The 27,702-nt window shown below is 55.2% G+C and overlaps 1 protein-coding gene across 6 annotated transcripts in view; it reads left to right on the top strand.

Annotated features, from left to right (window-relative positions):
* Positions 1-19,073, top strand: part of GIT2 (GIT ArfGAP 2) — a 49,031-nt gene extending 29,958 nt beyond the window's left edge. For 2 of the 6 annotated variants that reach the window (XM_056114475.1, XM_056114474.1), the window contains exons 14-20: positions 136-285; positions 4,853-5,101; positions 6,924-7,013; positions 11,827-11,909; positions 12,686-12,871; positions 17,033-17,096; positions 17,746-19,073. In XM_056114475.1, coding sequence (XP_055970450.1) covers positions 136-285; positions 4,853-5,101; positions 6,924-7,013; positions 11,827-11,909; positions 12,686-12,871; positions 17,033-17,096; positions 17,746-17,958 — 1,035 coding nt within the window. In that variant the 3' untranslated portion in view covers positions 17,959-19,073. The remainder of the gene's footprint in view (positions 1-135; positions 286-4,852; positions 5,102-6,923; positions 7,014-11,826; positions 11,910-12,685; positions 12,872-17,032; positions 17,097-17,745) is intronic. The other 4 variants (XM_056114478.1, XM_056114477.1, XM_056114476.1 and 1 more) reach the window with 3 other exon arrangements.
* The last annotated feature ends 8,629 nt before the right edge of the window (positions 19,074-27,702 follow it).

Here is a 27,702-nt window from a genome sequence, read left to right as displayed (position 1 = left end):
CCCTCTCAGAAGCCTTGACTTGGTGTGATGAACTTTGAGATCCAGCCGGCATGGTCAGACTCTGAAATTTTTTAGCTGTTAGTGCCGAATTGTTGTCATCTCAGATTGTGAACGTTTTCCCCAATTTATTTTTAGAGCCTAGACTCAGATTTATCAGATGGACCAGTCACTGTGCAGGAGTTTATGGAGGTCAAACACGCCCTAGTAGCTTCTGAGGCCAAGATACAGCAGCTCATGAAGGTGAATAACAACTTGAGTGACGAGCTGAGAATTATGCAGAAAAAGGTAACATGTTACTCCACGCCAGGGTGATTGACGCTTGCACCCCGTAGGGTGAGGGAGACGCCCAGTCCTCGTGCTGGGGAGAAATAGGCCTTGCCTGTCCCAGCCCTGAAACGCTCTGGGCCAGGCGGTCTCTGGGAAACAAGACTCATCTGGCCGTCGTCAGTGAAGCCCGTTCGATCGGAATCAAACCCTCAGCACGTCTCCCGGGTCGGAGACCGGGACCAGCCCCAGCCGGTGTTTGCGGTCGGCCTAGCCGCCCTGAGACCGCTGGGCTGTCCTCTGCTTCCCGGGGGCCTGGCCACTGCCCCTCAAAACGTGAGTCTTCCTGTTTCTGGTGCCAAAGGAGCCTCGCGGTCAGACAGAACAGACGGCCGGCCCGGCAGGCGGGCGTGTGTCAAGGAGCCCTGCTCCGAGCCCCCTGCCGGGGAAGGGCGGGGGCTGTCCCTGTCCCAGCTCTCACGCTGTCTGCCCGGGCCCACCTCCCTGCTCTCGGTCTCGACCGCCACTGGGCGCTCGTTTGTGCTCTAAAGCAGGGCCTGCCGCAGGGTCGGCTCCGATAAGCAGCACCCACACCTGAAGCTCTTCCTCTGCAGTCACGGGAGCTGGACACGCAGCAGGCACTGCCCCGTCTGGTGCAGCTCTGTCTTGCCTTACGGGAGGGTCAGAAATGTGTGAATTGCTTAATCCCTAAGAAACGAAGGGGCCCGAGAGTAGCCGAGCATGCGTGTCAGGGGAAGATCACCTTGGCCGATGCGACAGGAGAGCGCTAGTAACGGAAGTTGGAAATTCTGCATCTCCCTGAGACTTGGGAGGACTCCTGCCGTCATGCAGCTTCTGCGAACGTAGGATTTTTGCACTTCCCTCACACAGAAACTAAACAGGCTATTTCTGGGTCTCCGTCCACGGATTTGAAGGCTAGCGCTTCCGAGCCGTGAGCACAAGCAGAGCAGGCGGGCTGTGCTCAATGAGCGTCTGAGCCCTTGTCTGTCAGTGACGCTTCCTACGGGAGCCAAAGCAGGCGCCAGCTCTCTGCCTTGTCAAGGCCGACCCTGCAGTGCCCCTTTGGGGGTTCACTCTGCGATTCTGCAGATTCTAGATCGTGGTTTGATTTCTTTTGAGACAAGTGACCCTGTACCTGGGCCTGAACTGTGCTGGGGACGAAGGCTGGGTGGGGTCCAGTTTGGCCCTTTCCTGTAAGTGCTGGGCTCACGTTTCCTTTGGCTTTTCGAAAGAACCTGTTCTTTTTTTTTTAATGAATTAGAATTTGTTTGAGTAATTGAACTAATGATTTTGTTCAGGTGATTTTTTTCCCCCTTTAACTTGCTGACATTGCCGCAGTAAATCAGTCTGCTTAGCATCACTTTTTTTTTTAATTCTGTAATGCTCCTTGTAGTATTAACAGAAATTGCTAGCAATAACCTCGATTCTTGACAGCAAATGGCTCGCGCTTCTTTAAGAAATGCAGGGTGAAATGATTTACCATTGCTCATGGGCCGCCTCCTCTGTTCTTAGAAAAGCTTTTGATTATCTATTGAGTGTTGAATCACCTGCAGCTCTTCATTTTCTGTTACACCCCTTCCAAACAAGAAAGCATCAAGGCGGGCCGGAGCCATAGGACAGCTGGGAAGGGGATTTGCCTTGCTCCCGGCCAACCCAGGTTCAATCCTCAGCATCCCGTAGGATTCCCCGAGCACCGCCTGGAGTGACTCCTGGGTGCAGAGCCAGGAGGAACCCCTGAGCATCGCTGGGTGTGACCCAAAAAGCAAAAATTAAATAAACCAAGCATTAAGATAACCGTCCTTGAGGTCTAGCAGAGTTAGAGGGGTAGAGTCCTGCCCTGGCCCAGGCCTCAGCTCCTGGAGAGCTGCCGAAGGTGACCCCGTTTTCCCCAAGCTCCACCAGCCCAAACCGCAGGGCCAGCTGTCAACAGATGGGCCCCGGCCCTTGCCCCAAACCACTGGGAGTGGCCTCTCTTTTGAAAAAAACATCATTTACATTCAGGTTTATCTCTTCGGATATGGGCCACTTAAACATTTTTTTGAGTGAGTCTAGGAATCTGGAGCTCATCAAAACACGTTCAATGGGGCTGGAGAGACAGCACAGCGGTGAGGGCGTTTGCCTTGTGCATGGCCGACCCGGGTTCGATTCCCAGCATCCCATATGGTCCCCTGAGCACCGCCAGGAGTAACTCCTGAGTGCAGAGTCAGGAGGAACCCCTGTGCGTCGCCAGGTGTGACGCCCCCCCCCCCCCAAAAAAAAGACAAGACACGTTCAAACAACATCCAGGCTGGGTGGTTCAGAGGCAGGAATGTGTTTTAGATAAAGTTGCGGATCCCGTGGCCTCGTGTGAAAAGCTCCAAGAGCAGGTTCCTCTGTAGACAGACGGACGGATGTGTGACTGGACACACTCCTTGAGGGACACGTGCCATCAGCGCCTCTCTCGGAGTGAAACCATCCTGGCTGTAAGACCTGGGTTCCCCACCCGGCAGTCTTGACGGGCACCTTTGCCTGTCTCCAGCCCTGGCGTGTCGGGGTCTCCGGTGAGTCCTCGTCTTCGTGCAGCTGCTCTTCCACTGGATAGAGCATCGCAGATACGGATTCTGTGCTCAAAGCCTTCGTGGCACAGAGCAGTCCGTCATTCTTTAGCAGACGACCCTTCAGAAAGACTGGGCCTGTAGGTATTTCTGTGGAACGGGCAGTTAGTCACAGTTCCCCACGGCTGGCACCATATCTATTACCTACGTAGAGTTTGTTTTTTAACTAAGATGTACTTATTTCGAGCTGGAGCGATAGCACAGCGGGTAGGGCGTTTGCCTTGCGTGCGACCGACCTGGGTTCGATTCCTCCATCCCTCTCGAAGAGCCCAGCAAGCTACCGAGAGTATCCCGCCCACATGGCAGAGCCTGGCAAGCTCCCCGGGGCGTATTCCATATGCCAGAAACAGTAATATGTCTCAGAGTGGAGGCGTTACTGGTGCCCACTCGAGTAAATGGATGAACAATGGGAAGACAGTGACAGTGTTTGTTTCAAAGCTAGGAGGCTGGCGCAACAGTGCAGCAGGCAGGGCGTTTGCCTTGCAGGCCGCCAACCTAGATTCAGACCCCAGAAGACCCAGATGATCCCCCCCAGGATCACCAGAATGATCCTTGAGTGCAGAGCCAGGAGTAAGCCCTGAGCACTGCTGAGTGTCCTCAACTGCCCCCCAAACCCCCCCCCCCCAAAAAAAATTAGGTAACAGTTTCTACTATCTCTATATTTTACGTGTAGTTGACAAAATAGCGTGACTCGTGTCTGATCTTTCACATTTGACAGTTGCTTGAACAGGATGCTAACTAATGAAGAGGAGCAGCAGATCTCGGTGTGTTTTTCACAGATCGGTGCTTCCTAAGTAGACATTGAAAGTCACTCCTAACCGAACGGGGTTTGCTATTGAACAAAAAAGTCACGACCTTCTGGTGCAGAATGACAGTTGCTTTCGGACGTAAGCCTTGACCCCAGTGGGAACCGTGGCCAGATTTTTTTTTTTTTAAATCCAGTCTGTCCAAGAGTAGACAGCTGAACTCACGACCCACCCAGCTTAGAAATGGCCCTGGAAGATGGAGGCGCACCCGGGGGGAAGGGCACTGCAGACTGGACTCAGTTACGTGTCTGACGTGCCCCAGCACCACGTCAGCGCGGCCAGCACCTGAGGAACGGAGAGAGTGCTCGGGGCCTCCGTTGACAGCCCCTGACTAACCCGGGGGTGCCAGGCAGAGTAGCGCCACCACAGCAGGGGGTAACCAAGCTGCGGGAGAGATTGAGAGAGAGAGAGCGAGAGAGGCCAAACCATCCCACCCCGGCCGACCGAGAGCCAGCGGATCGCCCGGGGGGCCAGCACGCCTCCTGAGTGCTCACCCGAAGAAGATGTCACAGACGCCGAGGCCCCAGCTGTGTCCCTCTGGCAAGCGGCCGCGGGCCGAGGCCTCCGATTTTTCAAAGTGCAAAGTTGTTTGGAATGTCCCGAGTACGCTCTTGAATAAAATCCTGTTGACCCGAGTTTTTCTCGTCGGCTCTTTGGGAAGCAACGGCTGACCTGAGTTTTCCTAAGCTGCCTCCGCTGTCTTCCTTGGCTTTTGCAGCGCAAACCCCAGTCACCCCCGTGCTGCTTCCTGGTGTTCGCTGGCATTGGGGGCATTTGTTGGTTGCTCGGGGCCCACTGGAAACCTGAACGATGTCCCGGGGACCTCAAGCTCTCAGGATAATCCCACAAGCACAGCCTGCCCGCAGATATTTCCCAGCTTGGACGTAGATGGTCAGACACTTTGTTTTTTTCTTAAAGGAAGAAAGCCCCCACTGCAGCTTTTCCAGAAATCCAAAAGTGGGTCTGTGTAGTTTGCTTTAAGTGACTGAGTCTGGTTGTGCCTCGCCCGCTAGAAGGGGTTTTATGTTGGTCGCTGCCTTTTGCTTCAGCCCGGTGCGCTGTGCTCGTTTTAGCTCGAGGTCGAATGTGTTTGTTGACTTCGCGTTTCTGTTTTCTTCTCCGCTTGCTGTAGAAAAACACCGACCCACTGCTAACCGTTTCTTTCAGCTGCAAACACTCCAGAGTGAAAATTCGAACCTCAGGAAACAGGCCTCCACCCATCTCTATCAGGTGCAGACGGGGCCTGAGTGCACCGACACTTCGAACCACTCTTCCTTAAAGCGACGTCCCTCCGCCCGGGGCAGCAGGCCCATGTCCATGTACGAGACGGGGTCGGGGCAGAAGCCCTTCCTCCCCCTGGGGGAAGTAGACCGCCCGGGAGAGAGCAGGACGAGGCTGCAGCCTTTCCCCGCGCACGTAAGTGACCCGCGCTCTCGCGGCCTTGACCGCTGGCTTCCCTCTGGGGACCCGCCGGCCCCCTCGTGTCTGTGTCTCTGCTCTGCCACCGTGTCCGTGCGTGTGCTTGGCTGGCATCTGTCCGCAGCGGCCGAGTCCCACCAGCGCGCGGAGCCGTTGGCCCACAAGGCCTCCCGCAAGTGGGGGTTCGGGCCCTTGCTCAGCGCTGCCTCTCCCCCCGTTTCCGCCCCTCGCCGCACTCTCTGTCCCCGTCAGGCAGCCAGCAGGGGAACTCCTGGCGTCATCGGCTCTTCTTCCCCGCTTCCCAAACCAGAGCATGGGTCGCAGCGGTCACCTGCATGGGAAGGCCCATCTCCCTGCACACGGAGGGGCCCGGCCCTTCGGAGAAGCAGGACCCTCGAAGGCAGGGCCCCTTTCTGCCCTCCCCATGGGGCAGGTGATGTCCGTGAGTGACCTTGGCCTGCAGGGGAAATCTAGAGGCCCCGAGACCACTACAGCCCGTCCCTGTGACCAGTGGGTCCCCACCCAGCTTCCGAGCATTCCCTAAGAACAAGATGTCAGAACTCAGTCTGACCTCCCCGGGGTCGCGCGCCAGGATGGGTTGGGACAGGTACAACAGTCGAGTGTGCTTGAGTCAGGAGGTTTTCAGACAATCGTTATTTAGTTGGGATGAATCTGTTTTTAAACCTGTGTGTGACCAGCTGTTACAGACATTGGAGCGTGGGTGGTGGTGTTGGTTTTGGGGTGACATTCGGCACTCGGGCTTGCACCCGGAGATCGAGCCCGGGTGTCCTTGCGTGCCGTGTGTGTGTCCCTGCCCCGTGAGTCTTCTCTCTCGCCCCTAGCTTAGATGAGTTTTCCCCAAAGTAAATCAAGAGGAAAAGACAAATGGGGTAATCAAACCCTAGCTTAATTTTTCCAAGCTGTTGCGTGGTAGAATGAGCGGCAGTGTACCGGAGTCCGTTCCTTCTACCTGTGTGTTTGGGTGGGAATCTCATCAAACGAGGCGAAGTGTCGTATTCTTGTACATCTGACAAGTGTAGGAAAAGCAGCCTTCGTTATTTTTCACAATGTGCTTTATTTTTTTCTTTTTAAAGAATTATCTAGAATGTCAGAAAGTTCTAACATAAAAATTCTCTATCTGTTCTGGGGGCTGGACAGACAGCACAGCGGGAAGGACGTTTGCCTGGCACGCGGCCGACCCGGGTTCGATTCCCAGCATCCCATATGGTCCCCTGAGTAACTCCTGAGTGCAGAGCCAGGAGTAAGCCCTGTGCATTACTGGGTGTGACCCAATAAGCAAAAAAAAAAAAAAAAAAAAAATTTCTCTATCTGTTCTAAAGAGTGGATGGGTAATATGTCCCAGTGTAATCTTGTGCCGCGCGGGCTACTCCCTGCTCTGTGCTCAGGGGTCCTTCCTGGTAGTGCTGGGGGACCCTCTGGTGCCAAGGGTCAAGCCAGGAGCTGCCTCATGCAAGGCGAGCATCTGTATCCCTGTCTCTTTTCTAAAATATTGGGAAATTCAGCGGACTTTGCTAGGATTTACCGTTTCCCTTAAAGACAGGATCTTTATATAAATGAAGATCTTTATAATAAAGACAGGATCTTCATGATCAATCCGAGGGATTTCCCAGAAGCCTCTGGCCAGGGGCTGGCTAGCGTGGCCGTCCACCGGCCTGTCTCGGAAACCCCAGCCCCGGCGCCGGGGAGCAGGGTGCTTTCTCGGGGTTCTTTCGCGGGGAGGCGTGGGCGAGGCCAGGAGGGTGGCGGGGTTTTCGTTTGGTTTTGTTTCCCCCCAGCGTGTCTCTCTCTCCCCTTTCAGATCGGGAGGAGTGCGCTTGTGACCTCCTCTTCGTCTCTGCCTTCCTTCCCCTCCACACTCTCCTGGTCCAGGGACGAGAGCGCCCGAAGGGTTAAGTACACGCTGACTGCTCTCTGGAGCAGGCCCGGTGCTTTCTGCAGCTTCCGGCCCTCCCTCCCCCTAACTGCCCTGCATGAGGGGCCGCGCCCCTGCCGACTCACGCACACGCACACGCACACGCGCATGGCCGTGGGAGGCAGCCTCCTCCTCGCCTGATTCCACGGGCTCGGTTTCTCGGCGCCTCTAACACCGTTCACACTTCACCCCCCTGGCACTGACTCCGCGCGGATTCTCTTTCTCAACAAACAAAGTTAGCTGGCTGCTGGTTACTTCTGTGAGGAAGGCAGTGCTGTCTCAGTTAGCGTCTCCTCCGTGCTGCAGTTACCAGGTCCGAGCTTGTCCGTCTGAACTAGCTGGAATACGAAGACTGTCGTTACTGTGGGCGCCAGGGACCCACCCCGGGGCCGCATACACACAGGGCATGTGCTCTGCCACTGAGCCCCATCCCTGGCCTCTAACGCTGTGCTTTTTTTTTCTTTTTTTCTTTTTCATATTATCTTTAACCTCGCGACCTCATATGTCAGTTTGAAGTCACAAGTCAGGGTTTCCCGGCTCCCGGATCCATGTTAAGATTTACACTGCGTGGGCAGCGGAGGCTGCTGTTAGCTGGTCCAAGCCCTCCTTGCTCGTGTCTGATGTGTGCCCCCGCCCCCCAACTCCCGCCCACCCGCAGAAGACTCAGATGCTCCCTTAGAGTGGCCATCTAAAGGAGTGGCGCCATCTCTGCCCTCATTCAGCACCTCCTCCATCACCGGCTTGGAGTTTCTTTTTTATTGTTGTTCTTAGGGGTTTTGTTTTTTGTCTTTTTTGTGGGTTTTTTTCTTTTTTTGTGTTTGGTGCCACCTCCGCCGATGCTCGGGGTCCCTCCTGGCTCTGCACTCAGAAATCTGGGCACCGTCACTCTAAAAAATACTTTCTTGCCTACGCTGAGAAAGTCTCAGGATGAGACCCTGAAGGCCTGAACTCGGGGCCTGGTTTTGTGTGTGCACGCACGGACAGGCCCGCGTGCTTCTGGCGTGTCAACCCCGGGGCCTCGTGTATGTGAGAGATTCACTAGACCCCTGGGCTGTACCCCTGGCCTGCATGCAGTGTGCCAGGAGTCACACCCGTGGCCTTCGCTGTGTGAGCTGTGCCACTGCGTGTTTCATTTTGTTTTTAAACACTGAATACGGTGTGACAGGTGCGAGGGGGAGGGGTCAGACTTACAGACAAGGTGGGCTGGAGCTGGGCCCTTTCCCATGCGCCCACATCAGGCGTGGTGGGGGGAACTTTCTTCCCCACTGCCAACACCAGAGGCTCACAGAGGCTTTTGAGGGGCTCTTTGCTACACTTTTGAGGTCCATACAACCAGTTAGGGAGAGAGGGCGTCAAGCATCTTTCGGAACAGTTTTGACATTGATCTTCACTGTTTTCATGAAACATTCAGCTAACGGATGGCTTAAAAATGCACTGCCTTACTTGAAATTTGGTTAAGAATCAAGGAAAATTTGCCACTGGAAAATTGGCTTGAAAAAATACATAGGTAGTTTGGTAGTTAGGAATACCACTGCAAGGACTTCTTGCTGAGACAGATTTATACATTGTTAAAAGACAGTTAACCTGATCATCTTGACTGTCCCCGAACACATCCTCGTGAATTTAGATGTTCATGGTGGTGGCACAGTTGTATTCAGAGAAATCTGTACGTCTGTTTCACTGAACCAGCACCAGCTATAAGGTAACTTTTCTATTAACAGCTTTGGGAGAGCCGAATTCTTAACTAATAGACCCTAACTCTGCATGTTCACAATCATATTTATAAAATTAAATGCCAGCTAATCTCAAGTCCTGTACATAATGCCTTTGTTGACAATGACGAAGGATTGAATGTGTAAGTATGTGATTTCCTGGGGTCTTAACTCTTGTTTGTTGTTTCCCTTGAGAAACATTTCCTGGGTGTGTTTATTAGACACGTGAGTCCTACTTCTTCAAAAATGTTTAAATAAAACTCGGTACTTCTCACTGTGGGGTATTGGATTGATTTGTAATTATCAAATTTGTATCGAAAGCTTTTTTTTTTCCCCCAAAGGATCCATTACAAAAATGTGGAATTTCCTGGGTCTAATTCTATTTTCTAGATTTTCCCACTGGAGCAGCTCTGGATGAATTTTCTAGAATAATTATTTAAATGCGAGTTTTTACATTCCATTTACATATGTACGTGTGTGTGCACATACACACGTGCAGACCCACTCGCCTGTGTGCGCGTGTGTGTGTATGAGCTAAAGGCAACGAAATTAACAGATTAGTCACACTTTCCTTACGAAAGGTAAGATGGGTTTTTGCGGGGGGCGGGGAACGGGGGTGTGGAGCTCACCCGGAAGAGCTGGACTCATTGCTCCCTGCCCGAGGGCAGTGCTTCCTTTGGTTTTCCATCTGTAAAGTCGATTCATTCCCAGACAAGATCAAAATAAGGCTGGAGATGAGAAAACAAAGGTGGCGGGGTTTTTTTGTTTGTTTGGTGGCCACACACTGCAGTGCTCAGGAGTTATTCTGAGCTCTGCACCCAGGAATTACTCCTGGGAGAACATACAGGATACGTGAGATCGAACCCGAGTCAATCTGCTACAGAGTACGCGCCCTCCCCATGCTGCTCTCTCTCTCTCCAGCCCCCAGACAAGGGTATCGTAGAAGTTGGGGCCGGAGCAACAGTACAATAGGTAGGGCACTTGCCTTGTACGTGGCTGACCGGGGTTCGATCCCCCAGCACCACATACGGCCCCCTGAGCACTGCCAGGAGTGATTCCTGAGCGCAGAGCCAGGAGTAAGTCCTGAGCACAGACGGGCGTGGCCCAAACACCCAAAAAATTGGGGGCGGGGGAAGAAGTTGTGCTCAGTTTGATAGAGCTTGGCTCTGCGTACTCTCTGGAAGGCTCCACGTCAGCACGGCTCATTGTCTGTCATTTTTGGACTTGACTGAGTAAACGCCGCCAAGTTCCTGTTGCGTGGTTAGGAACCTCCAAGTCTTCCTTTGAGTGGCCAGGCCCAGGACCAGCCTGGGGGAGTTGTGGGACTCCTTCAGCAGCAGGACAGCGAGTGCTGACCCCCAGGACATTGGCCCGAGAGTTGGGAGCCGCTCCCCACCAGGGATGGCTCTGTTGCTGCTTTCGTGGGAGGGCCCACACCCAGAGGTGCTCAGGGCTCTGCGCTCAGGAATTACTCCTGACAGTGCGCAGGGGGTCAGATGGGATGCGGGGTTTGAACCGGAGTCGGTCACATGCAAGGCAAGCAGCCTCCCTGCGGTACTATCACTCCGGCCTCTATGTAGATTTTCTTCGACTAACTTAGTCTGAAGTGACTATTCTGTTGGCTAAAGCCGTCACCTGACGGCTGCTTAAACAAAGGTCTTAGTTTACATCCATATCTTCAGTCCCATGTTTTTATTAACTTGGCTTGGATTCAAGGTATAGCACTGGGAACGGCATCTATACGAATTGATTATGAAAAATTCGGTCAGTTACCTTACACATTATAGTACATTAAGTGATTTAAATTTCGCATCAGCTTATACTGATTTCTGGACTAGATCAAGAATTTCTCAGATATGATGGATGAAATTAATACTGCGGGGGGAAAACCATTTCTCTTAACCACGTTAGAGCTAACCCTTAAGGAAATGACCCCCTTCGAATTTTGGCCATCCTGGGCCAGAGCAATAGTGGAGCGGGAAGGGCACTTGCCTTGCACACAGCAGGACCTGGGTTTGATCCCTGGCACCCCAGTAGGGCCCCGAGCACACGAGAACGGATTCCTGAGCACAGAGTCAGGCGTGACCCAGAACCAAAAAGAAAAATCTTGTCACCCTGAAGACAAAAGCGGTGCCGCAACACACTTTGAGAATTTTTTCCCTCTGGATTTGTGTCCCATTTTAGAACCTTCACAGTCGCACCACATCTTTTTTTTTTAACGCGGGGTGCCAGGAATCAAACTCGGTTCAGCCTCGTGCAAGGTATGCACTCTAAACATTATACTGGCCTCCCAAATCTTCGTATTTTAAGGGGATAGATGTCTTTGTATTCTAAGGGACAGATGTTTTGGTAAAGAAAAGTGTTTACAGGACCGGAGCGAGAGCACAGCGGGTAGGCGTTTGCCTAGCACACAGCCAACCTGGGTTTGATTCCCAGCTTCCCATATGGTCCCCTGAGCACCGCCGGGAGTAATTCCTGAGTGCAGAGCCAGGAGGAGCCCCTGAGCATCTCTGGGTGTGACCCCCCCCCAAAAAAAACAGTGTTTTCAAACCAAGTGACCAAGTGTCCCACTGCAGTGCGTGGCAGTCCATTACAAAGACCCGTTTTCTCGGGAGACTCAGAACTCCCCAGTTCTCGAAGAGCCTCGGGTGCTTGAGGCAGGGGCCGGTGCTTCGGTGAAGGCAGGAGGCCTGGGTTCTGCGGCTCCTCTTCCTCCTGACTCTGCGGCCTGGCGTCATCCGGCGTGCTTGGCCCTTCCTTCTCTCACCTGTTGTCAGACCAGGCCGCTTGCAGGTGGCCTCCAGTGCTGGACCGTCCTGGGCACGCGCCCGCTGGCATGCTTGCTGTTGGTCGAAGGGGCCCGTGAGCGTTCCTGGTTCGAGGGGACTCACTGGGTGTGTGGTCAGGCGAATCCGTGCACGGCTCCGGCGGAAATGGTGCGGAAGCAGGAAACCCTCTCTGGACCCACGGTTCCGCTCTCACTGAAGTCTCCGCAACGGCTTGGGCCTGGCGGGTCACGACTCCTGCGCCAGGCTCCCTGGAAGGCGCTGACGGGGACCCCCTTCCCTCTCTCACAGGCGTCCCGGCTGGAGAAGCAGAACAGCACGCCCGAGAGTGACTACGACAACACTCCGCACGACACCGACCCCGAGGACTCAGGGTACAGGCGCCAGAAGGCAGAGCCGGGTGGGGCAGGGGGAGCCGCGGCCCACGCCCCCTTGGGCTTCTTGTCAAGCCCCTTCAGCGAGCGCTTAAAGTGCTGAGAAGTCACCCTCTGCCCATCTCCTTTCGGCTCTCCCCAGCACGTCTGCTCCCCTCCCCCGCCCTCCCCGTCTCTCGTGGCCCTCCGTCCCCACACTGGCCACCACCACCTTCCCCCCTTTCTTATTTTAACCCCCCGGCTTGTTGGGTCACGCCTGGCGATGTTCAGGGCTTACTGCCGGTTCAGCACTCAGGAATTTCCCCTGGCGGTGCTCCGGGGACCCTATGGGATGCCGGGAATGAAGCCCAGGTCAGCCACGTGCAAGGCAAACGCCCTCTCCGCTGTCCAGTCGCTCCCGCCCGCCCCCCTTTTCTGCAAGAGTCGGGATTCCGACCCAGCAGACAGAAACAGCGCCCCCGCCCTTTTTGGGGTTCGTGTTGCTCAATTTGGGGGCCACACCCAGATGTGCTCAGGGCTGACTCCTGGCTTGCGCTTCGGGATCACTCCTGGCGGGGCTCGGGGATCCGGCCATAGGGGTTGCCGGGGATCGAACCCTGGTCGGCCGCGAGGAAGGCAAGCGCCCCACCTTGCTGCACGGCTTCCTTGCGAGCGTGGCCGGGTGTCGGGACACGTCCTCAGCGAACGTCTCCTGCCAGACAGCCCGCTCAGATGCAGCAGACAGGTGGGGAGGAGGCAGATGCCTGGTGCAGGGGGCCCCGCTTGAATGCCCACAGGTCCAGCCGGAAGGGACGGCAGAGGAGTCTGATGTGGCAAGGGGACAGCGCAGTTCCCGATACGGCAGAACCCCACTTGGCCCCGGGCCCCGTCCCCAGCACCGAGGACGTCATCCGGAAGACCGAACAGATCACCAAAAATATCCAGGAGCTCCTCAGGGCCGCTCAAGAAAACAAGCATGACAGGTAAGGGGGTGGGGGGAGGGGCCTGTTCCATTTTCAGAACAGGTGTTTTCTTTTTCAGTATGTTGATTTTTCTTCTTTCTTTTTTTTGGTTTCGTTTTTTGTTTTATTTTGCTCTTCGGGTCACACCCGGCGATGTACAGGGGTTGCTCCTCACTCTGCACTCAGGAATTACTCCTGGCGGTGCTCGGGGGACCATATGGGATGCTGGGAATTGAACCCGGGTCGGCCGCGTGCAAGGCAAACGCCCTCCCGCTATGCTCTCACTCCAGCCCCGAATTACGTAGCTATTCATGGCTGAATTTCGTTAAAAGGTCTCTGAAATAAATTGACGCCGCTTGAGGCTTTATTTACACGGTATTTTCCGTTTGTCATCTTCTTAGGGTGCCCTGTGAAGGTGATTGTCTACGGAAATAGGATTGTGGCCTGGTGAGGGTCACGATTCTCCTTGTTCTCAATAGACCAGAGCAGTGGGGGCGCTGAGAGCCAGCTGACCGGGCTGGCGCACATGCCGAGGCCTGGGGTCTGCTCCCAGCCCCACCACGTATACCACCTACCCCTTCCCCAAGCAAAAAAAAAATGAAATAAGAAGGAGGTAGCTCAGAATTTGCAGCGGGGGGTTCTGGCCACTGCTGTTCATTGGCCTCTCCTGAGCTGGGAGAAATTTGCCCAGATGATGCCGAAATGAACCTGACTTCTTCGGTCATCCTTGTGGGCAGGTGATCAAAGATACAGATCAAAATTCACCTGACAGTTGGCCCCCAGCGAGAGTTTTGAACGACGTTAACTTTAAATCCAACTTTGAACAGGGCTGGAGGGGTCAGAGAGAGAGCACGGCAGGCACGTACCTCGCACATGCCCAACGCAGGTTTGATGCCCAGCACCGCATCTGGCCCCCTGATTTTAAAAGGGTCTGACCCCGGGGAGTGAAAAAGAAGATACATATTTTTAAATTTTATTTATTCTGTTAAGCCCAGCAGCTCAGGGGTCACTCCTGGCGGGACCCTAGGTGGTGCCAAGAATCGAACCCCCATCAGCTGTGGACACGGCAAGTGCCTTACCCACTGTGCCATCTCTTCAGCTCTTTCCCTTTTTTTTTTTTTAAGAAAAATAATCCCCTTTCACTTGGGACTGAGAATCTGCTTCACTACTGAGCCCTGCTTCTCACGTGCGTAAAACCTTGTGTTCAGCCCTTGCACACAAGCGGCAGTAGCGTAGCAGGCAGGGTGCCTGCCTTGTGCACAGCCAACCGGGGTGCAGTCCCGAGCACCCCACAGGGACCCCCCCACCCAGCCCCTCAAGAGTAAGCCCTGATGGGGCTGGAGCGATAGCACAGCAGGTAGGGCGTTTGCCTTGCACGCGGCCGACCCGGGTTCGATTCCCAGCATCCCATAGGGTCCCCCGAGCGCCGCCAGGAGGAATTCCTGAGTGAAGAACCAGGGGTAACTCCTGTGCGTCGCTGGGTGTGACCCAAAAAGCAAGAAAAAAAAAAGAGTAAGCCCTGAGCACTATCAGGTCTGACACGAAAACAAAAAAATAGGCTCTAGTGATAGCTCAGCGGGTAAGGCGCAGGCCTCGCACTGGATCAATCCCGGTTCCATCCCCGGAACCCCACAGGGTCCCCCGAGCACCGCCAGGAGTAATTCCTGAATGCGGAGCCCGGAGTGACCCCTGAGGTCGCCGGGTGTGGCCCAAACAAACCCGCAGAAACTAAAAGGAAGCTATCCTTTGTGGGTGGACCTGGAGAAGGAGGAACCTGCCCGATGGGTTGCTCTTCCGTGCAGCGTGGAGGGCCACTGGCTGTCGCTGCCTCTCGGCTGCAGGGGTGAGGGCCTGGCCTCAGCTGCCTTGCTGTCCCATCTTCCTTAGCGCCTCATCTCAGGTGCCAGGCGCCACTGCGTGCGGCCTGCATTGCCCCATCGCAGGGCCGTGAACCGGGCGCTCCCACACGCAGGCGTCCCCACCAGCCCTCTGAGCCATCTCTCCAGGCTGTGGTGGTCTTCACAGTCGGATGAGCTCGGGTCCCAGGTCCGAAGTCCAAATAGCTGCCTGGAGGCCGCCTCTGGCTTCAGGGACGGCAGCATGGTGCTTAGCACAGGGGAGGACGTTTTTCTGTTTTGAGACGTGCAAGTCCATTTAATAAATACTACGATCTGATGTTGGTTTGTTTCTCCGAGGGTGGAAGAAGGCTGCAGAGATGGTGACTGTTAGATCACCCTTGGTTTAAAGCAGACGCGATCTAGAGTATTTGTGCTTTGTGATGAGTTACCCGGTCTCCACTAGCACCCCTGCCCTGCCCGCTTGCCCACTGAGAGTTTTGTTTTGCTGTGGGCCACACCCGACAGTGCTTGATTGGATTTATTCGACTCAAGAGCGATTTATAACCTTGCGCTATACTAAACTCCGGCTTTTCTTCCCCTCCTTGTGTCCTCTTGGGGAGCTCAGGCTCTGGCTGGGTCACGTGTGCTCAGAACTCAGTTCTGGTTCCCTGTGCCAGGCAAGCGGCCTCTCTGCCGGGCCCCCAGCCTCCCCGCCGTCCGTGCCTGCTTGGTAGAAGTAGTGAGCAAGCACTTCAGACTGGGGGTGCGGGGCGCCCTGTGATCGTCCTTCTGCAGCTTCTCCAGGACTTCCTAAAGTGTTGTGTAATGCACGAGTGTCTGGGGTTGTCCTGAGGACAGAGGCCGAGGTAGCGGGGGTAAGAGGGTGAAAATCCTCCCCATCAGAGCACAGGTCAGAGCATAGATCCCTGGGGTGAGGGAAGCGCAGTCCGCAGCATGTGGCTGCGGTCACGGCCTGGTGGGGGAGTGCTCCTGAGCACTGTCGGGTGTGGCCCCAAGCAAAACAAAAAGAAAAAAGAATCCTTAGGCGTGGCTCTTAGTGTGACCATGGGCATACGGGTTAGGGAGCATTCCTGTGTGATAAGAGCCATTGTCCTCGTCAACTTTCGTGTTGCCTTTTCTTCCCCCCTCTGAGCGGCTGTGTGACAAGAGGGGTCGTAGCCCCTCACGAATTGTTAGTCCTTTGTTGTGACCCCAGCGAATAAGCAACTGACGCAAGGTTCTAATTGTGAAGGTAAAAGGATTTCCCGTTGGAAAGTATTGTGGGGATAACACAAGCCGTCCTTGCAGCGGAATGGTTTGATGAAGACGCAGGCAGTCTCAGGACCGGAGAGCGAGTGCGGTGCTTGCCTTGCCCGCGGCCGACCAGGTGTCACGCCCCAGCGTCCCACGTTCCCCCGAGCACCCCCCCAAGTGGCCCCTGAGTACAGAGCCCTAAGTAAGCCTGGAGCATTACCAGGTGTGGCACAAACTCAGTAACCATCACCGGGGCTAGAGCGATAGCACAGCGGGTAGGGCGTTCGCCTGGCACATGGTCGACCCGGGTTCGATTCCCAGCATCCCATATGGTCCCCCGAGCACCGCCAGGGGTAATTCCTAAATGCAGAGCCAGGAATAACCCATGAGCATAGCTGGGAGTGACCCAGAAAGCAAATAAATAAGTAAATAAAAGGCCATGCCCACCTCTACACTCAGAATCTCCTAAAAGGATCGTGCAGGCTCCCTTGGGGACCAGGAGGTAGAACTGTGCGTAGGACCAGCCTCTGTGCGTTTGAGCCTGGTTCGGTCCCTGGCACCACCCGGCCTCCTGAGCATGGCTGGGTAGAGCCCCCAAGCACTGCCGGGCGCCCCTAAGGAGCCCTAGCACCACAGCACCCAAAAAGCACTGCACCCTCAGGCCCTGGCACTCAGGGTCAGCCTGGATGCCAAGGCCTGAGGCAGGAGGCGCCGCCTGACGCTGAGCCCTGTTTTTCAGGGAGGAAGGACCCCTAGCACAATGGTCTCCTCTGACAGCTCTTCCCCTGGTCCTCTTCCGCTTTGTGGGCTGTTGGTCAGTGCTCGAAGCAGAATCGGGCTCTTGTTTGTTTGGGGGCCACTCCCAAAGTGCTCAGGGCTGACCCCTGGCCCTGCGCTCGGGCTCCTAGCAGAGTTCGGGGACCACCTGGGATGCTGGGGATCAAACCGGGTGGACCCCACTCAGGGCGAGCACCCTCCCCGTTGTGCTGTCGCTCTGGCCCCCGGCCCTCAGCCTGCGCTGACCTCTGCCCAGAGGGTTCTGCTGGAAGTGCGTGTTCTGCCTTGAGTCACCTCTCCCTTGTCCTTGCAGCTACATCCCCTGCTCAGAGAGGATCCACGTGGCTGTCAGCGAGATGGCAACGTTGTTCCCTAAAGTAAGTCACTTCCTGCTTTCTCTGTTAAGATCTTCTCAGGGAAGCGCAGGACATTTCTTCAGGACCACTTGATTACATGAAGAGTGAGAAAGCACAGTGTCGTAGCACAGTTTTAGATTTGTAAATCGATCCACAGACCTTTGAAAGACTCTTTGGGGGCTGGAGCAATAGCACAGCGGGGAGGGCGTTTGCCTTGCACGCAGCCGACCTGGGTTTGATTCCCAGCATCCCATATGGTCCCCCGAGCACCACCAGGAGTGATTCCTGAGTGCATGAACCAGGAGTAACTCCTGTGCATCGCCGGGTGTGACCCAAAAAGCCAAAAAAAAAAAAAAAAGACTCTTTGCTTGTATATTTGTATGGTTAGTAAGTCAGGACCCTGTGAGCTGAAGGCAAAGCATTTGCGGAATAACGTTTTCTCCGGAGTAGTCGGCCCTGGTGGATTACTCTTTTTCAAAATAGGCACCAGAATGGCACAGGCTGCAAAAGTAACACGTTAGCCTGCCCTTCGACCTTTGGGTCAGAGCCCCTTGACCCCTTCCTTCCGGTGCAGTAACAGAACAGCCGAGGGTGTGTTCAGAAGGCTTGTCCCACTCTCCCGGCCTCCGCCTTGCAGTTCGCAGCACCCGCCTCTTGCTTTTCTCTTTAGAAAGCCAAATCCGACCTGGTGAGGACCTCCCTCCGCCTGCTCACGGCCAGTGCCTACCGACTCCAGTCAGAGTGCAAGAAGACCCTCCCCGGGGACTTGGGTCCCCCCGCGGACGTCCAGCTGGTCACGCAGCAGGTCATCCAGTGTGCGTATGACATCGCCAAGGCCGCCAAGCAGCTGGTCACCATCACCACCAAAGAGAACGCCAACTGACGCGCGCGGACGCGGGCCCCTGCTGTGCGCCCCGCGTGGAGGAACCCCGGGCCAGACGGAAGACACGGAACTCTTGGGTCTTTTCCAGACACGAACGTTGAATGGAACTTTCAGACTTTTTCAGAGAAAGCTCAGTATTATTTTTGCATGTTTTCTAACAACTTTTCAACTATCGGTTTAATCCACTTGCCTTATTTTGTGCCCGTTTACTTTGCTCCCTGACGTTCTTCTGTTCTGTCGGTGACTGTCGGGTAGGGATCGGCGCCACACGCAGAACCTCACTGTCGAGAGCTCGCGAGGGCTGCGTCATCCCGTCAGACTGCCTGCCTGCGGTGGAAGTTAAGAGGGGATATTTAGGAAGACGTTTCCGTGAGAGGGCTGGGTGGAAAGAAATAATCTCACAAAAGTCAGCGTTATCTGTTCCCTGCCAAGCGTGTGCAGTGGGCAGATTTTCCAGCCTCCTGCAAAATCCCTGGAGTTTGGGGTATCTCCAAGCATGTATGTAGAGAAAAGGACTTTGCCACTTTCTAAAAGTAGTGAACGCTCTCGGGAGGACGCAGTGGGCGCTCTGTTTCTCCGACAGTTGTGTTAAATGTTCTCTTGTGGATTTTTGTACCTTGAACCTCTCTGTCTCTCTCTCTCTCTCTGTCCCTCCGTCTCTCTCTGGCCTTCTCTCTCTCGCTTTCACTCTCCTCCTGAAGTTTAAATTCGCCTGGCATCAGGCCACTACCCATCCCCCACGTCACATCTCCTTGGTCCGCACCCAGTGAGGAGCACCCGCGTGTCACGCCACGTGACCCTGGGCTCTGCCTTACCCCAAGAACCCAGACATCTCACCCCCAACCCCCATGATTCTCTTCCCCACGAGCCATCAGCGAATCTGGAGCGCCCGTTCGAGAGTCCAGCCGCAGTCTGCGCGGGGGGACGGGGATCAGAGCTCCCCCGGACACGGCCCGCTGCAAGCTACCCCATCCCCTAGCGCTTCTGCACACGGCCTGTTGCTCTCCGCTCAACATCCCCGGGGGCTTCCCGTAAGAGTCAGACAGCCACCCGAGCTGGGGTCTCCTTGAGACGCCCTCGGGGTGCCCCTGCCCTCCCCAAGCTAGGAAGCAAGACAGAGATGGCGCTTCGGGCCGCTAAACAGACCTTTCTCGTGCCGAATGTCAAGGTGTGTTCCTGACCCGGGAGGTCTGCCGGGTGGCCCCGAGCCTGACGGCTGCTGAGACCAGGCTGTCGTGATGCCAAGAGTGACGACCGGGTGCTGCTTACAGACAACGGCTCCCCAGCCTCGCCCAGGCTGCCCGGCAGAAAAGGAGATCTGGTCTGCTAGGACTTGGGCTCTTCAAAGGACACCAGCAGTCTGGACGTTTTTGTGCCATGTGTCTGTGTCCACCCATGTCAGCAACTCCCGTCCACGTTTGCAAGGCACAGCGTGGGGAACTCCAGCTCCTGGAAGCCCCTGTCGTGGCCTTTGCTCCAGGACCCCCAGAAGTGGGTGTGCGGGCCTGGCTTCCCTGGCTGTCTGATTCCACCCAGAGCCTTCCCAGAAACGGGCCCCTGTCGCCTGTGCCGAGTTGCTCGTTGTCCTGATTCCCCCCACGTATCCCGTCCCATCACCTGTGCTCACCCGTGCTCACAAAGGAGTCGGGGTCATCCAAGTCGCCCCAACGCTCTGCCCGTGTTTCCCCAGAACTGTGACTGGCACCCACGCTCTGTCTCTTGGGGGTGGGTCTGCCCCCAGCCTCACGCGGATGCTCCGCTTCCCAAGTACCACGGCGAAAGGGTCCGACCACCTCCCCACCAGCCGCCCCACCTGCTTGCCTGCACAACCGGAAGTGCCACGCTCCCGCTGGGCGCCGACGCCTTCTGGCAGGGTGTCCGCCCAAGGCGGGAGCCCCTCTCTCAGCCTTTTCCGCATGCTGCATGCACTCAGCCACCCCACCTGCTCTGGCCCCCGGGTGGCGCCGCATTGGTGCTCGTTGGCCTCCAGGGGACAACAGACTCGGAATCTCCACCGAAGCTGCCCCAGAGGACGTTCCTTTGTCCCCGGGGCAAGTGAGGACCAACCGGAGGGCTCACTGCTAAGCCACGGTGCCAAAACGCTAGAAAGAAGCCGCCAGGTGGAGCAACCCCCGGGGACAGGAGGGTCAGCGATGCCTGTCCAGTGTCCACTGCAGCCGCCAAGACCTGGTGTCGGAAGCTCCTCCGGTCCCGTGGGCAAATCGCACCTTGTCTACCCGGTGGATCTGGCCACCTCCGGCACCGGGGTTCTGTCCCCTGGCCCTAGGGCCTGCGTCTGTCGCCTCGTTTTTTCGCCCTTTCTTCCCAGAGGCCGTCCCCCCACCCCAACCCCTGCCCCGAAGCTGACAGGACAGAGGTGCACTTTATGGAACTGACACTCGCTGAAGAGAAGGAACCGGCCCCGCTCCTGAGCTTCGGCCTCGGAATGCAAATAGTTCGTATTTGCCAAAGAGCCACGAACTGGGCCCAGAGGCCCGACCCAGCATCTCGTCCCACTGGGACTGTCCACGGCACAGCCCAGGAGCTGTCGTGCCGCTCCACGCGGGGTCGGAGTGGCCGGCCAGCGCCTGGCACCCGCGACCCCGAGCTTCCCAGGAATAACGTCCTTTGAGTCCCTTCCTCGTCCGGGTTGAAGGTCACACCCCACCTTCTTTTTTTTACAAAAGAAAAATGCTGCATTGGAAAAAATGAAATGCCTTTTAATCACATGTGTTTGGTCCGTGTCATCCCTTGTCCCGTCCTGCCCTTCCATTTCTTCGCTGTAGATTCTCCTCTGTACTTCCCGCCCAACCTTTCCAGCGTTGTAAAATCCTCTGGAATATGTGCCTGCTAGTTATGCAATAAACAGGCTCTCTCGTTGCTCTGCTTCCCAGCAGTGAACTGATGTTGCCGTATCCAAAGTCCCAAGGACGTTCTCCTCACATGACCCCATCTCCAACAAGCAACGGATCACAGAGGCTTTGCCGGGGCTCACAGCAGTGGCGAGTTCTTGTTTTTTCCGTGCTTGGCAAATAGCCTCTTTTTCTTTTTCAGTTGAATTTGCTTTCGGTTCCTGGGCCCCACCCAGCTCTGCTCAGGGACTCCCCCTGGCTCAGTCCTAGGGAGCGTCCTGACCGGCCTTGTGGGGCCCTTGGGGATGCTGGGCATCAAGCTGCAGTCAGCCATGTGCAAGGCCAATGCCCTCCCCACTCAACTACGTGTGCCCAACTGGGTGGGTTTCTTCTGAGTGTTCTGGGGGCCCCAGCCAGTAATGCTCAGGGCTTAACCTCTCATCTGCGCTCAGGCGTCACTCTCAGCAGGGGACCATACGGGGTGTCGGAGATGGAACCTGGTTGGCCATGTGCCAAAGCGAGCACTTGACTCCCTTGTACAGATCCCGCATCTGGAGCCAGAGTGATACTCCAGCGGGTAGGGCACTTGCCTGTGGACATGTAGCCAACCCGTGTTCGATGCCTGGGCCCCATCTGGTCCCCCAAGCCCTTCCAGGAGTGATCACCGAGCACTGCAGGGTGTGGCCCAAATATGAACCCTGCATCAAGATGTCAGTTCCGTGTGTCTTGTGTTGAGGGATTTACGCCTGTGTTTCAGTTGTGGGAATCGGCCAAGGGAGGAGCCCGTTCCTTGTTAACAGGGGGTGTGGTCTCGGAGCTGAACCAGGCTTAAACTCTTGGGGCTGGAGGATAGCCCTGTGGGTAGGGCGTTTGCCTTGCACGCGGCCCACCTGGGTTCGATTCCCAGCATCCCATATGGTCCCCTGAGCACTGCCAGGAGTAATTCCTGAGTGCATGAGCCAGGAGTGACCCCTGAGCATCGCCGGGTGTGACTCAAAAAACAAAAATAAAAACTCTTCCTGCCCGTTGAGCAAGTGGCCAAGAGTCCCCACCACACTTCACCAGGGCCACCCAACACTGTCTAAAATCAAGCCTAGGGGCTGGAGCGATAGCACAGAGGGTAGAGTGTTTGCCTTGCACGCAGCCAACGCGGGTTCGATTCCCAGCATCCCGTCTGGTCCCCCCAGCACCACCAGGGGTGATTCCTGAGTGCATGAGGCAGGAGTAATTCCTGTGCATCACCGAGTGTGACCCAAAAAGAAAAACAAAAGGCAAAAAACAAGCCTAAGAACAAGGGACCAGTCCCCAAGGGGTGCCTTTCCAAGCCAGAGGTCCGGGGGAGATGGAGCCTCCAGCCTGTCCCAGAACCAGCAGGCAGGGCCGGGGTCTCCTCCTAGGATGGGTTTTGAGCAAGCCAACCCCGGAACCCCCTGGAACATGCCTTCATTCCCTTCTGTTCCCTCACGCATTCATTCCCTTCCTTTCCTTCAGCAGTGTGGCCTGGGTCTGAGAGTCGGCGTTCCTAGCAGGTTCCCAAGGGTGCTGACGCTGCTGGTCCAGGGACCCTATCTGAGCAGCCCTGCTCTAGCACCCTCAGCCGCCACCTACCCCTCAGCACACAGCCCGCTGGCTCGGGAATATGCTTTAGAATAATGACAGCTCGGCCCGGTCCCTGTTTCCTCTCTCACCACTGTGCGAGGTTCCTCACGGGGAGTCACCCCTGGCTGCCTCAGGACATACCATTCATGGAATAAGAGTACTTGTTCCCATTTTGCAGATGGGAAAACCCAAACTCTTGGTTAAATTCCTCATCAAGAGCCGGAGAGAGAGGGCTGGAGCGATAGCACAGCGGGGAGGGTGTTTGCCTTCCACACGGCCGACCTGGGTTCGATTCCCAACATCCCATAGGGGTCCTCCGAGAACTGCCAGGAGTGATTCCTGAGTGCAGAGCCAGGAGGAACCCCTGTGTATCTCCGGGTGTGACCCAAAAAGCAAAAAATAAAAAGCTGGAGAGAGAAAATAGCAGGTCGGGAGCCTGCCTTGCAGACAGGCAAGCTCAGTCCCCCAGAGCCCCGCCAGGAGTGAGCCCTGGGCAGAGAGCCAGGGAGAATCCCTGAGCACCGCTAGGTGTGGCTCGAGAACCAGTCGGGAGAAAGTTCCTCCCTGAGGGAAGTGGGTCGGCGAAGGTGCAGTTGGCCTAACGTGTCTTCCTTGGACTCTGGGGTCCAGGGTCCCCGCAAGGACGGTGATGGGGGACTCAGGGAACGTGACCTGAGACGTGCCTCAGCGCCTAGACTGAGGGACTCGGTAAGACCTGAGCGCACAGGTGAGAAATGACTCTACTGAATAAATGGGGCGCAGTGACCCTCTGAGACGCAGCCCTCGGGCTGGAGCAATAGCACAGCGGGGAGGGCGTTGGCCTTGCACGCGGCCGACCCGGGTTCGATCCCCATCATCCCGTATGATCCCCCGAGCACCACCAGGAGTAATTCCTGAGTGCAGGGCCGGGAGGAACCCCTGAGCACCGCCGGGCGTGACCCAAGAAGCCAACAACAAAAAAAGAACAGCCACGGCATGCTGCCCCACAAGTTCCCCACCCCAGGGCCCTGCTTGAGACTCGGGCCAGTGGGTGTGAGGGGAGAGTCCAGCGCAGGAAGGAAGGCTGCAGGCTTTGGACTAACCACCACACAGAGGGAACTGCCCCCAGGTGCCGTGAGGGCGCGTCCAGGTGTAAACACAACATTGTTATTGAGTGTCTGAGGACAAGTGGAGTCTTAGGCTGTTTTCTGGGGAAAGGCTGGAAAGGCGAGAGGCCTAGACTGTCAACACTGCAAGCAGAGAACAAAGCAGGAAAACCTACGTCACACAACCTCAAGACTTCACCGTCGGGGCCACAGCAATAGGGCACAGAGAGGAAGGCACTGACCTGGCACGTGGCCAACCTAGGTTCGACTCCCCCAGCACCCCTTGGGTTCCACCAAGCCTTGACAGGAGTGATCCCCGAGCACAGAGCCAGGACTAAGTCCTGGGCACCACCAGGTGTGCCCTCAAATGTCACTTGATCATTTGATCACTTGACTTCCTGTTAATCAGCGATTTGCTCGAGCGGGGCGCCAGTAACGTCTCCATTCGTCCCTGTCGCGTGCTAGTGTAGCCCAATGGCGTCTGTTCACTCTGGGAACATGAAGAGCCTCAAACCGATCGTTCATGATCTTGACGAAGAAGTCTGACCATCTGGTAGGTGGGCGGCCACGCGGTCTTCTAACATCCTGTGGAATCCAGTCGGTAACAGCTCTAGTCCAGTGGTTGTCTTTAAATCACATTATGTAACCAGCCCATCTGATTATATATATATGATTATATATACATATATATATATATATGGGCTGGAGCGATAGCACAGCGGGTAGGGCATTTGCCTTGCACGCGGTTGACCCGGGTTTGATTCCTCCATCTCTCCGTCTCTCTCGGAGAACCCAGCAAGCTACCGAGAGTACCCCTCCCATGCAGCAGAGCCTGGCAAGCTACCCGTGGTGTATTCGATATGCCAAACACAGTGACAATAATGGGCCTCATTCCCCTGCCCTTGAAAGAGCCCTCAGTACGTCATTGGGCTCTGCTAGCACGCAACAGGGACGAATGGAGTCATTACTGGCGCCCGCTTGAGTAAATTGATGATCAGCGGGATGACAAATGACAAGTGATTATATATATTACATACATACACACATATGTAATGTGTATATGCAAAAACCTCTTAAAATATAATTTAAAGAAGCAAGCGGAATCAAGAATGGGCCAAAGAAACCTTAATGGAACTCGCTCAAGAAGCTACACCAGGGGCTGGAGCGATAGCACAGCGGGTAGGGCGTTTGCCTTGCATGTAGCCGACCCAGGTTCGATTCCCAGCATCCCATATGGTCCCCCGAGCACCACCAGGGGTAATTCCTGAGTGCAGAGCCAGGAGTAACCCTTGAGCATTGCTGGGTGTGACCCAAAAAAGCAAAAAAAGAAGCTACACCAATGACAGATAAGCCTATGAAAAATGCTCTCGTTCATCTGTCATCAGGAAGGTGGAAATGAAGAGAACACGAGACAGCGGTCAGAATGGCCACACTCCAGAACACAGGTGCTGGCAGCAAGGCTGACAGCAGGGAGGCCCAGGCACAACAGGTGGACAGGCAGAGAAAGTCTCTGGGCAGAGGGCTTGGTGCTTCTTCAAACTATGCACAGTTTCATTAGCTGATCATCCGGGAGCAATTACACTCCTTGGTTACTTTCCCAGAGGAGTTTAAAAGCAGGGGGGGCGGGTGGAGGGAGGAGGGAGATGGGGAGAAAGCTTAAGGGGAGGAAGTGCGTCCCCCACCCTCCATCCCCACCCTGCATGCCCATTCAAAGATTTGCACACAAACCAAAAGTAGAGAGTAAGAAGGAAGGTGCCTGCCACAGAGGCAGGGGGTGGGATGGGGTGAGGGGTGGCAGGGGTGGGGGTGGCGGGGGGATACTGGTAACATTGGCGGTGGAAAATGGACATTGGTGGTGGAGGGATGGGTGTTCGATCATTGTATGACTGAAAGCCAGTCATGAAAGCTTTGTGACTGTATCTCACAGTGATTCAATAAAATTATTTTTAAATATAAATAAAGGGGGTATAGTGCCGCCAGCAGGTCAGTCTGTACCTGTGAGGCGAGTGCATCAGCAGCCTGATGGCGCCTTCAGACTTCCAGATACCCCAAATTGCTGCTGTGCCTTTGGCCAGACCCCCAAAACTTGGGGCAAACTTTACCAAAAAGTAAATGGCCAAAAGTTAGGTATGTGGGAGACACACGCAGAAACCACCTCCGGCTCAGCTATATAATTGGAGGCAAGGCATCTCTGGTTCCTGATCGAACTGCTTAACAGCCATGATCCCAGAGACTCAGAAACGAATCTTGGAACCCAGCAGCTTTTGGCAGAAATGCGTCCGGTCTCTGCAATAGGTCACTGGCATTGGGGCCACCCCAGGTGGGAATAAGTTTCGTGCCTTGGCCTGTTACCCCTGGAGGCCTGGTGGCCGCCATCCCCCAGAGGCCACTGGACAGTCAGGTTTGATGACTGTCCACAGTGATGAGACACGAGGGGCCTCATGGATGGGAGTGGAGCCAGCCCTTTCCTCCCCACCCCAACAAGACACCGAATCTCGCCCACGAACAGCCTCTCTGGCTCCTGATCAAGCTGTTTAATGGCCATGATCCAAGAGACTCAGAAACAAGTCTCAGAACTCAGTAGCTTTTGGCAGAAATGCGTCTGGACCCCACAGTAGGTTACTGTCACCGCCCCCCCACCCCCAGGGAGGAAAGGGTGCTGTCCCTCCGCCTGCTCCCCTAGGCGGCTTGATGGCCACCATCTTCTAGAGGTCACTGGACAGTCAGGTTTGGGCCCTCAGTGATGAGACATGCCGGGTCTCACGGGATGGGGGTGGAGCCGGCCCTTTGCTCCCTGTCCCAAAGAGACCTCGAGTCGCCACCCACAAATGGCCTCTCTGGCTCCTGATCAAGCTGCTTAATGGCCATGATCCCAGAGACTCAGGAGCAAATCTCGGAACCCAGCAGGTTTTGGCAGAAACCCCTTCAGATATAAGTGTTAAAATTTTGGAATTTCAAAATCACGCGGCCACTACTGCAGCCACATGACATCATATGTTATTCTTAACCAGCAATAGAAAACAAATTGTCTACTATTGCCTTTTCAGCAGATCTGAGTGTTGGGGTAAAATCTCAAATAATAATGGTGGGTATGGTGTCAAAATATTGAATGTAATCAAAGTAGAGAGAGAGTAATGTGGAGATCATCTGCCCCACAGGTAGGGGTAAGATGTGGGATGGGGGCATACTGGGGTTGTTGGGGGTGGAGAATGGGCACTGGTGAAAGTTCGAGTGTTTCATTGCATGACCGAGACTTAAACCCGAAAGCTTTGTAACTGCTCTCACGGTGATTCAATAAATAAAATTATAAAAAATGAAAAAAAAAAGTAAGGTGGAGTTCATGCCCAATTCAATCAGCTAATCGGTAGTTGAATAAATAGCAGTACTCCTACATAAAAAATAAATAAAATAAAATATAAATAAAACAACAGCAAAGTTTTGAAAACAATTTTTGCACATAATGTTTATCATTGCTTTCACAGCTGCCAACACTTGGAAGCAACAGGGCATGTCCTGGAGGAAGTGGCTCAATTAAGGTCCACCCAGGCCACGGAGCGCTGGAGAGACACGAGCCATGGTGCCAGGAAGAGATGTGGGGACAACCCCTGCCTGTCACGGAGCTGCTGCAGAGACACCAGGCTGTGTGTGTGCAACCCTCTGCCATTCTGGAAGAAGTTGCACTGCAGAGACCAGAGAGCTGTGGTTGTCAGGCGCCCAGGTGAAGGCTGGCGAGACAGCCCACAGGAGTTCCAAGGCAGTGAAACGGTTCTGGGTGGACACAGGCCACTCACACGAGTCCAAGCCCAACAGAATGTGCAGCACCAAGAACAACCTAGCACCAACACGGACTTGGTGACTAAGGTGAGGCCCAGGGTCAGCTGACACCACTGAGCCTTCGGGTGGGGCACTGAGGCTGGAGGGAGAGAGGAGATCCCGGCGTGCAGTGAGCCAAAGATGGTTCTGAGCACAGTCTTCTAAAAGGGCATCTGCATTTGCCTGGCATGGGTGAGGTCCTGGGTTCAACCCCTGACACCTGCCCTCAACATTGGCAGGTCCAGCTCTGGGATCCCCCAAGCACTATCAGATATGGCCCTTGCCAAAAAAAAAAAGTTTGAAAAATAACTTATGGGCTGGGGCAATTGTACAGCAGGGAGGCCATTCACCTTGCATACAGCTGACCCAGGTTCAATCCCCAGCATCCCATAGGG

Source organism: Sorex fumeus, unplaced genomic scaffold, assembly GCF_029834395.1.
Source record: "Sorex fumeus unplaced genomic scaffold, SorFum_2.1 ptg000025l, whole genome shotgun sequence".
NCBI lineage: Eukaryota > Metazoa > Chordata > Mammalia > Eulipotyphla > Soricidae > Sorex > Sorex fumeus.
The sequence above is the reverse complement of the archived record's forward strand: the minus strand, read 5'-3'. Positions and strand labels throughout refer to the sequence as shown.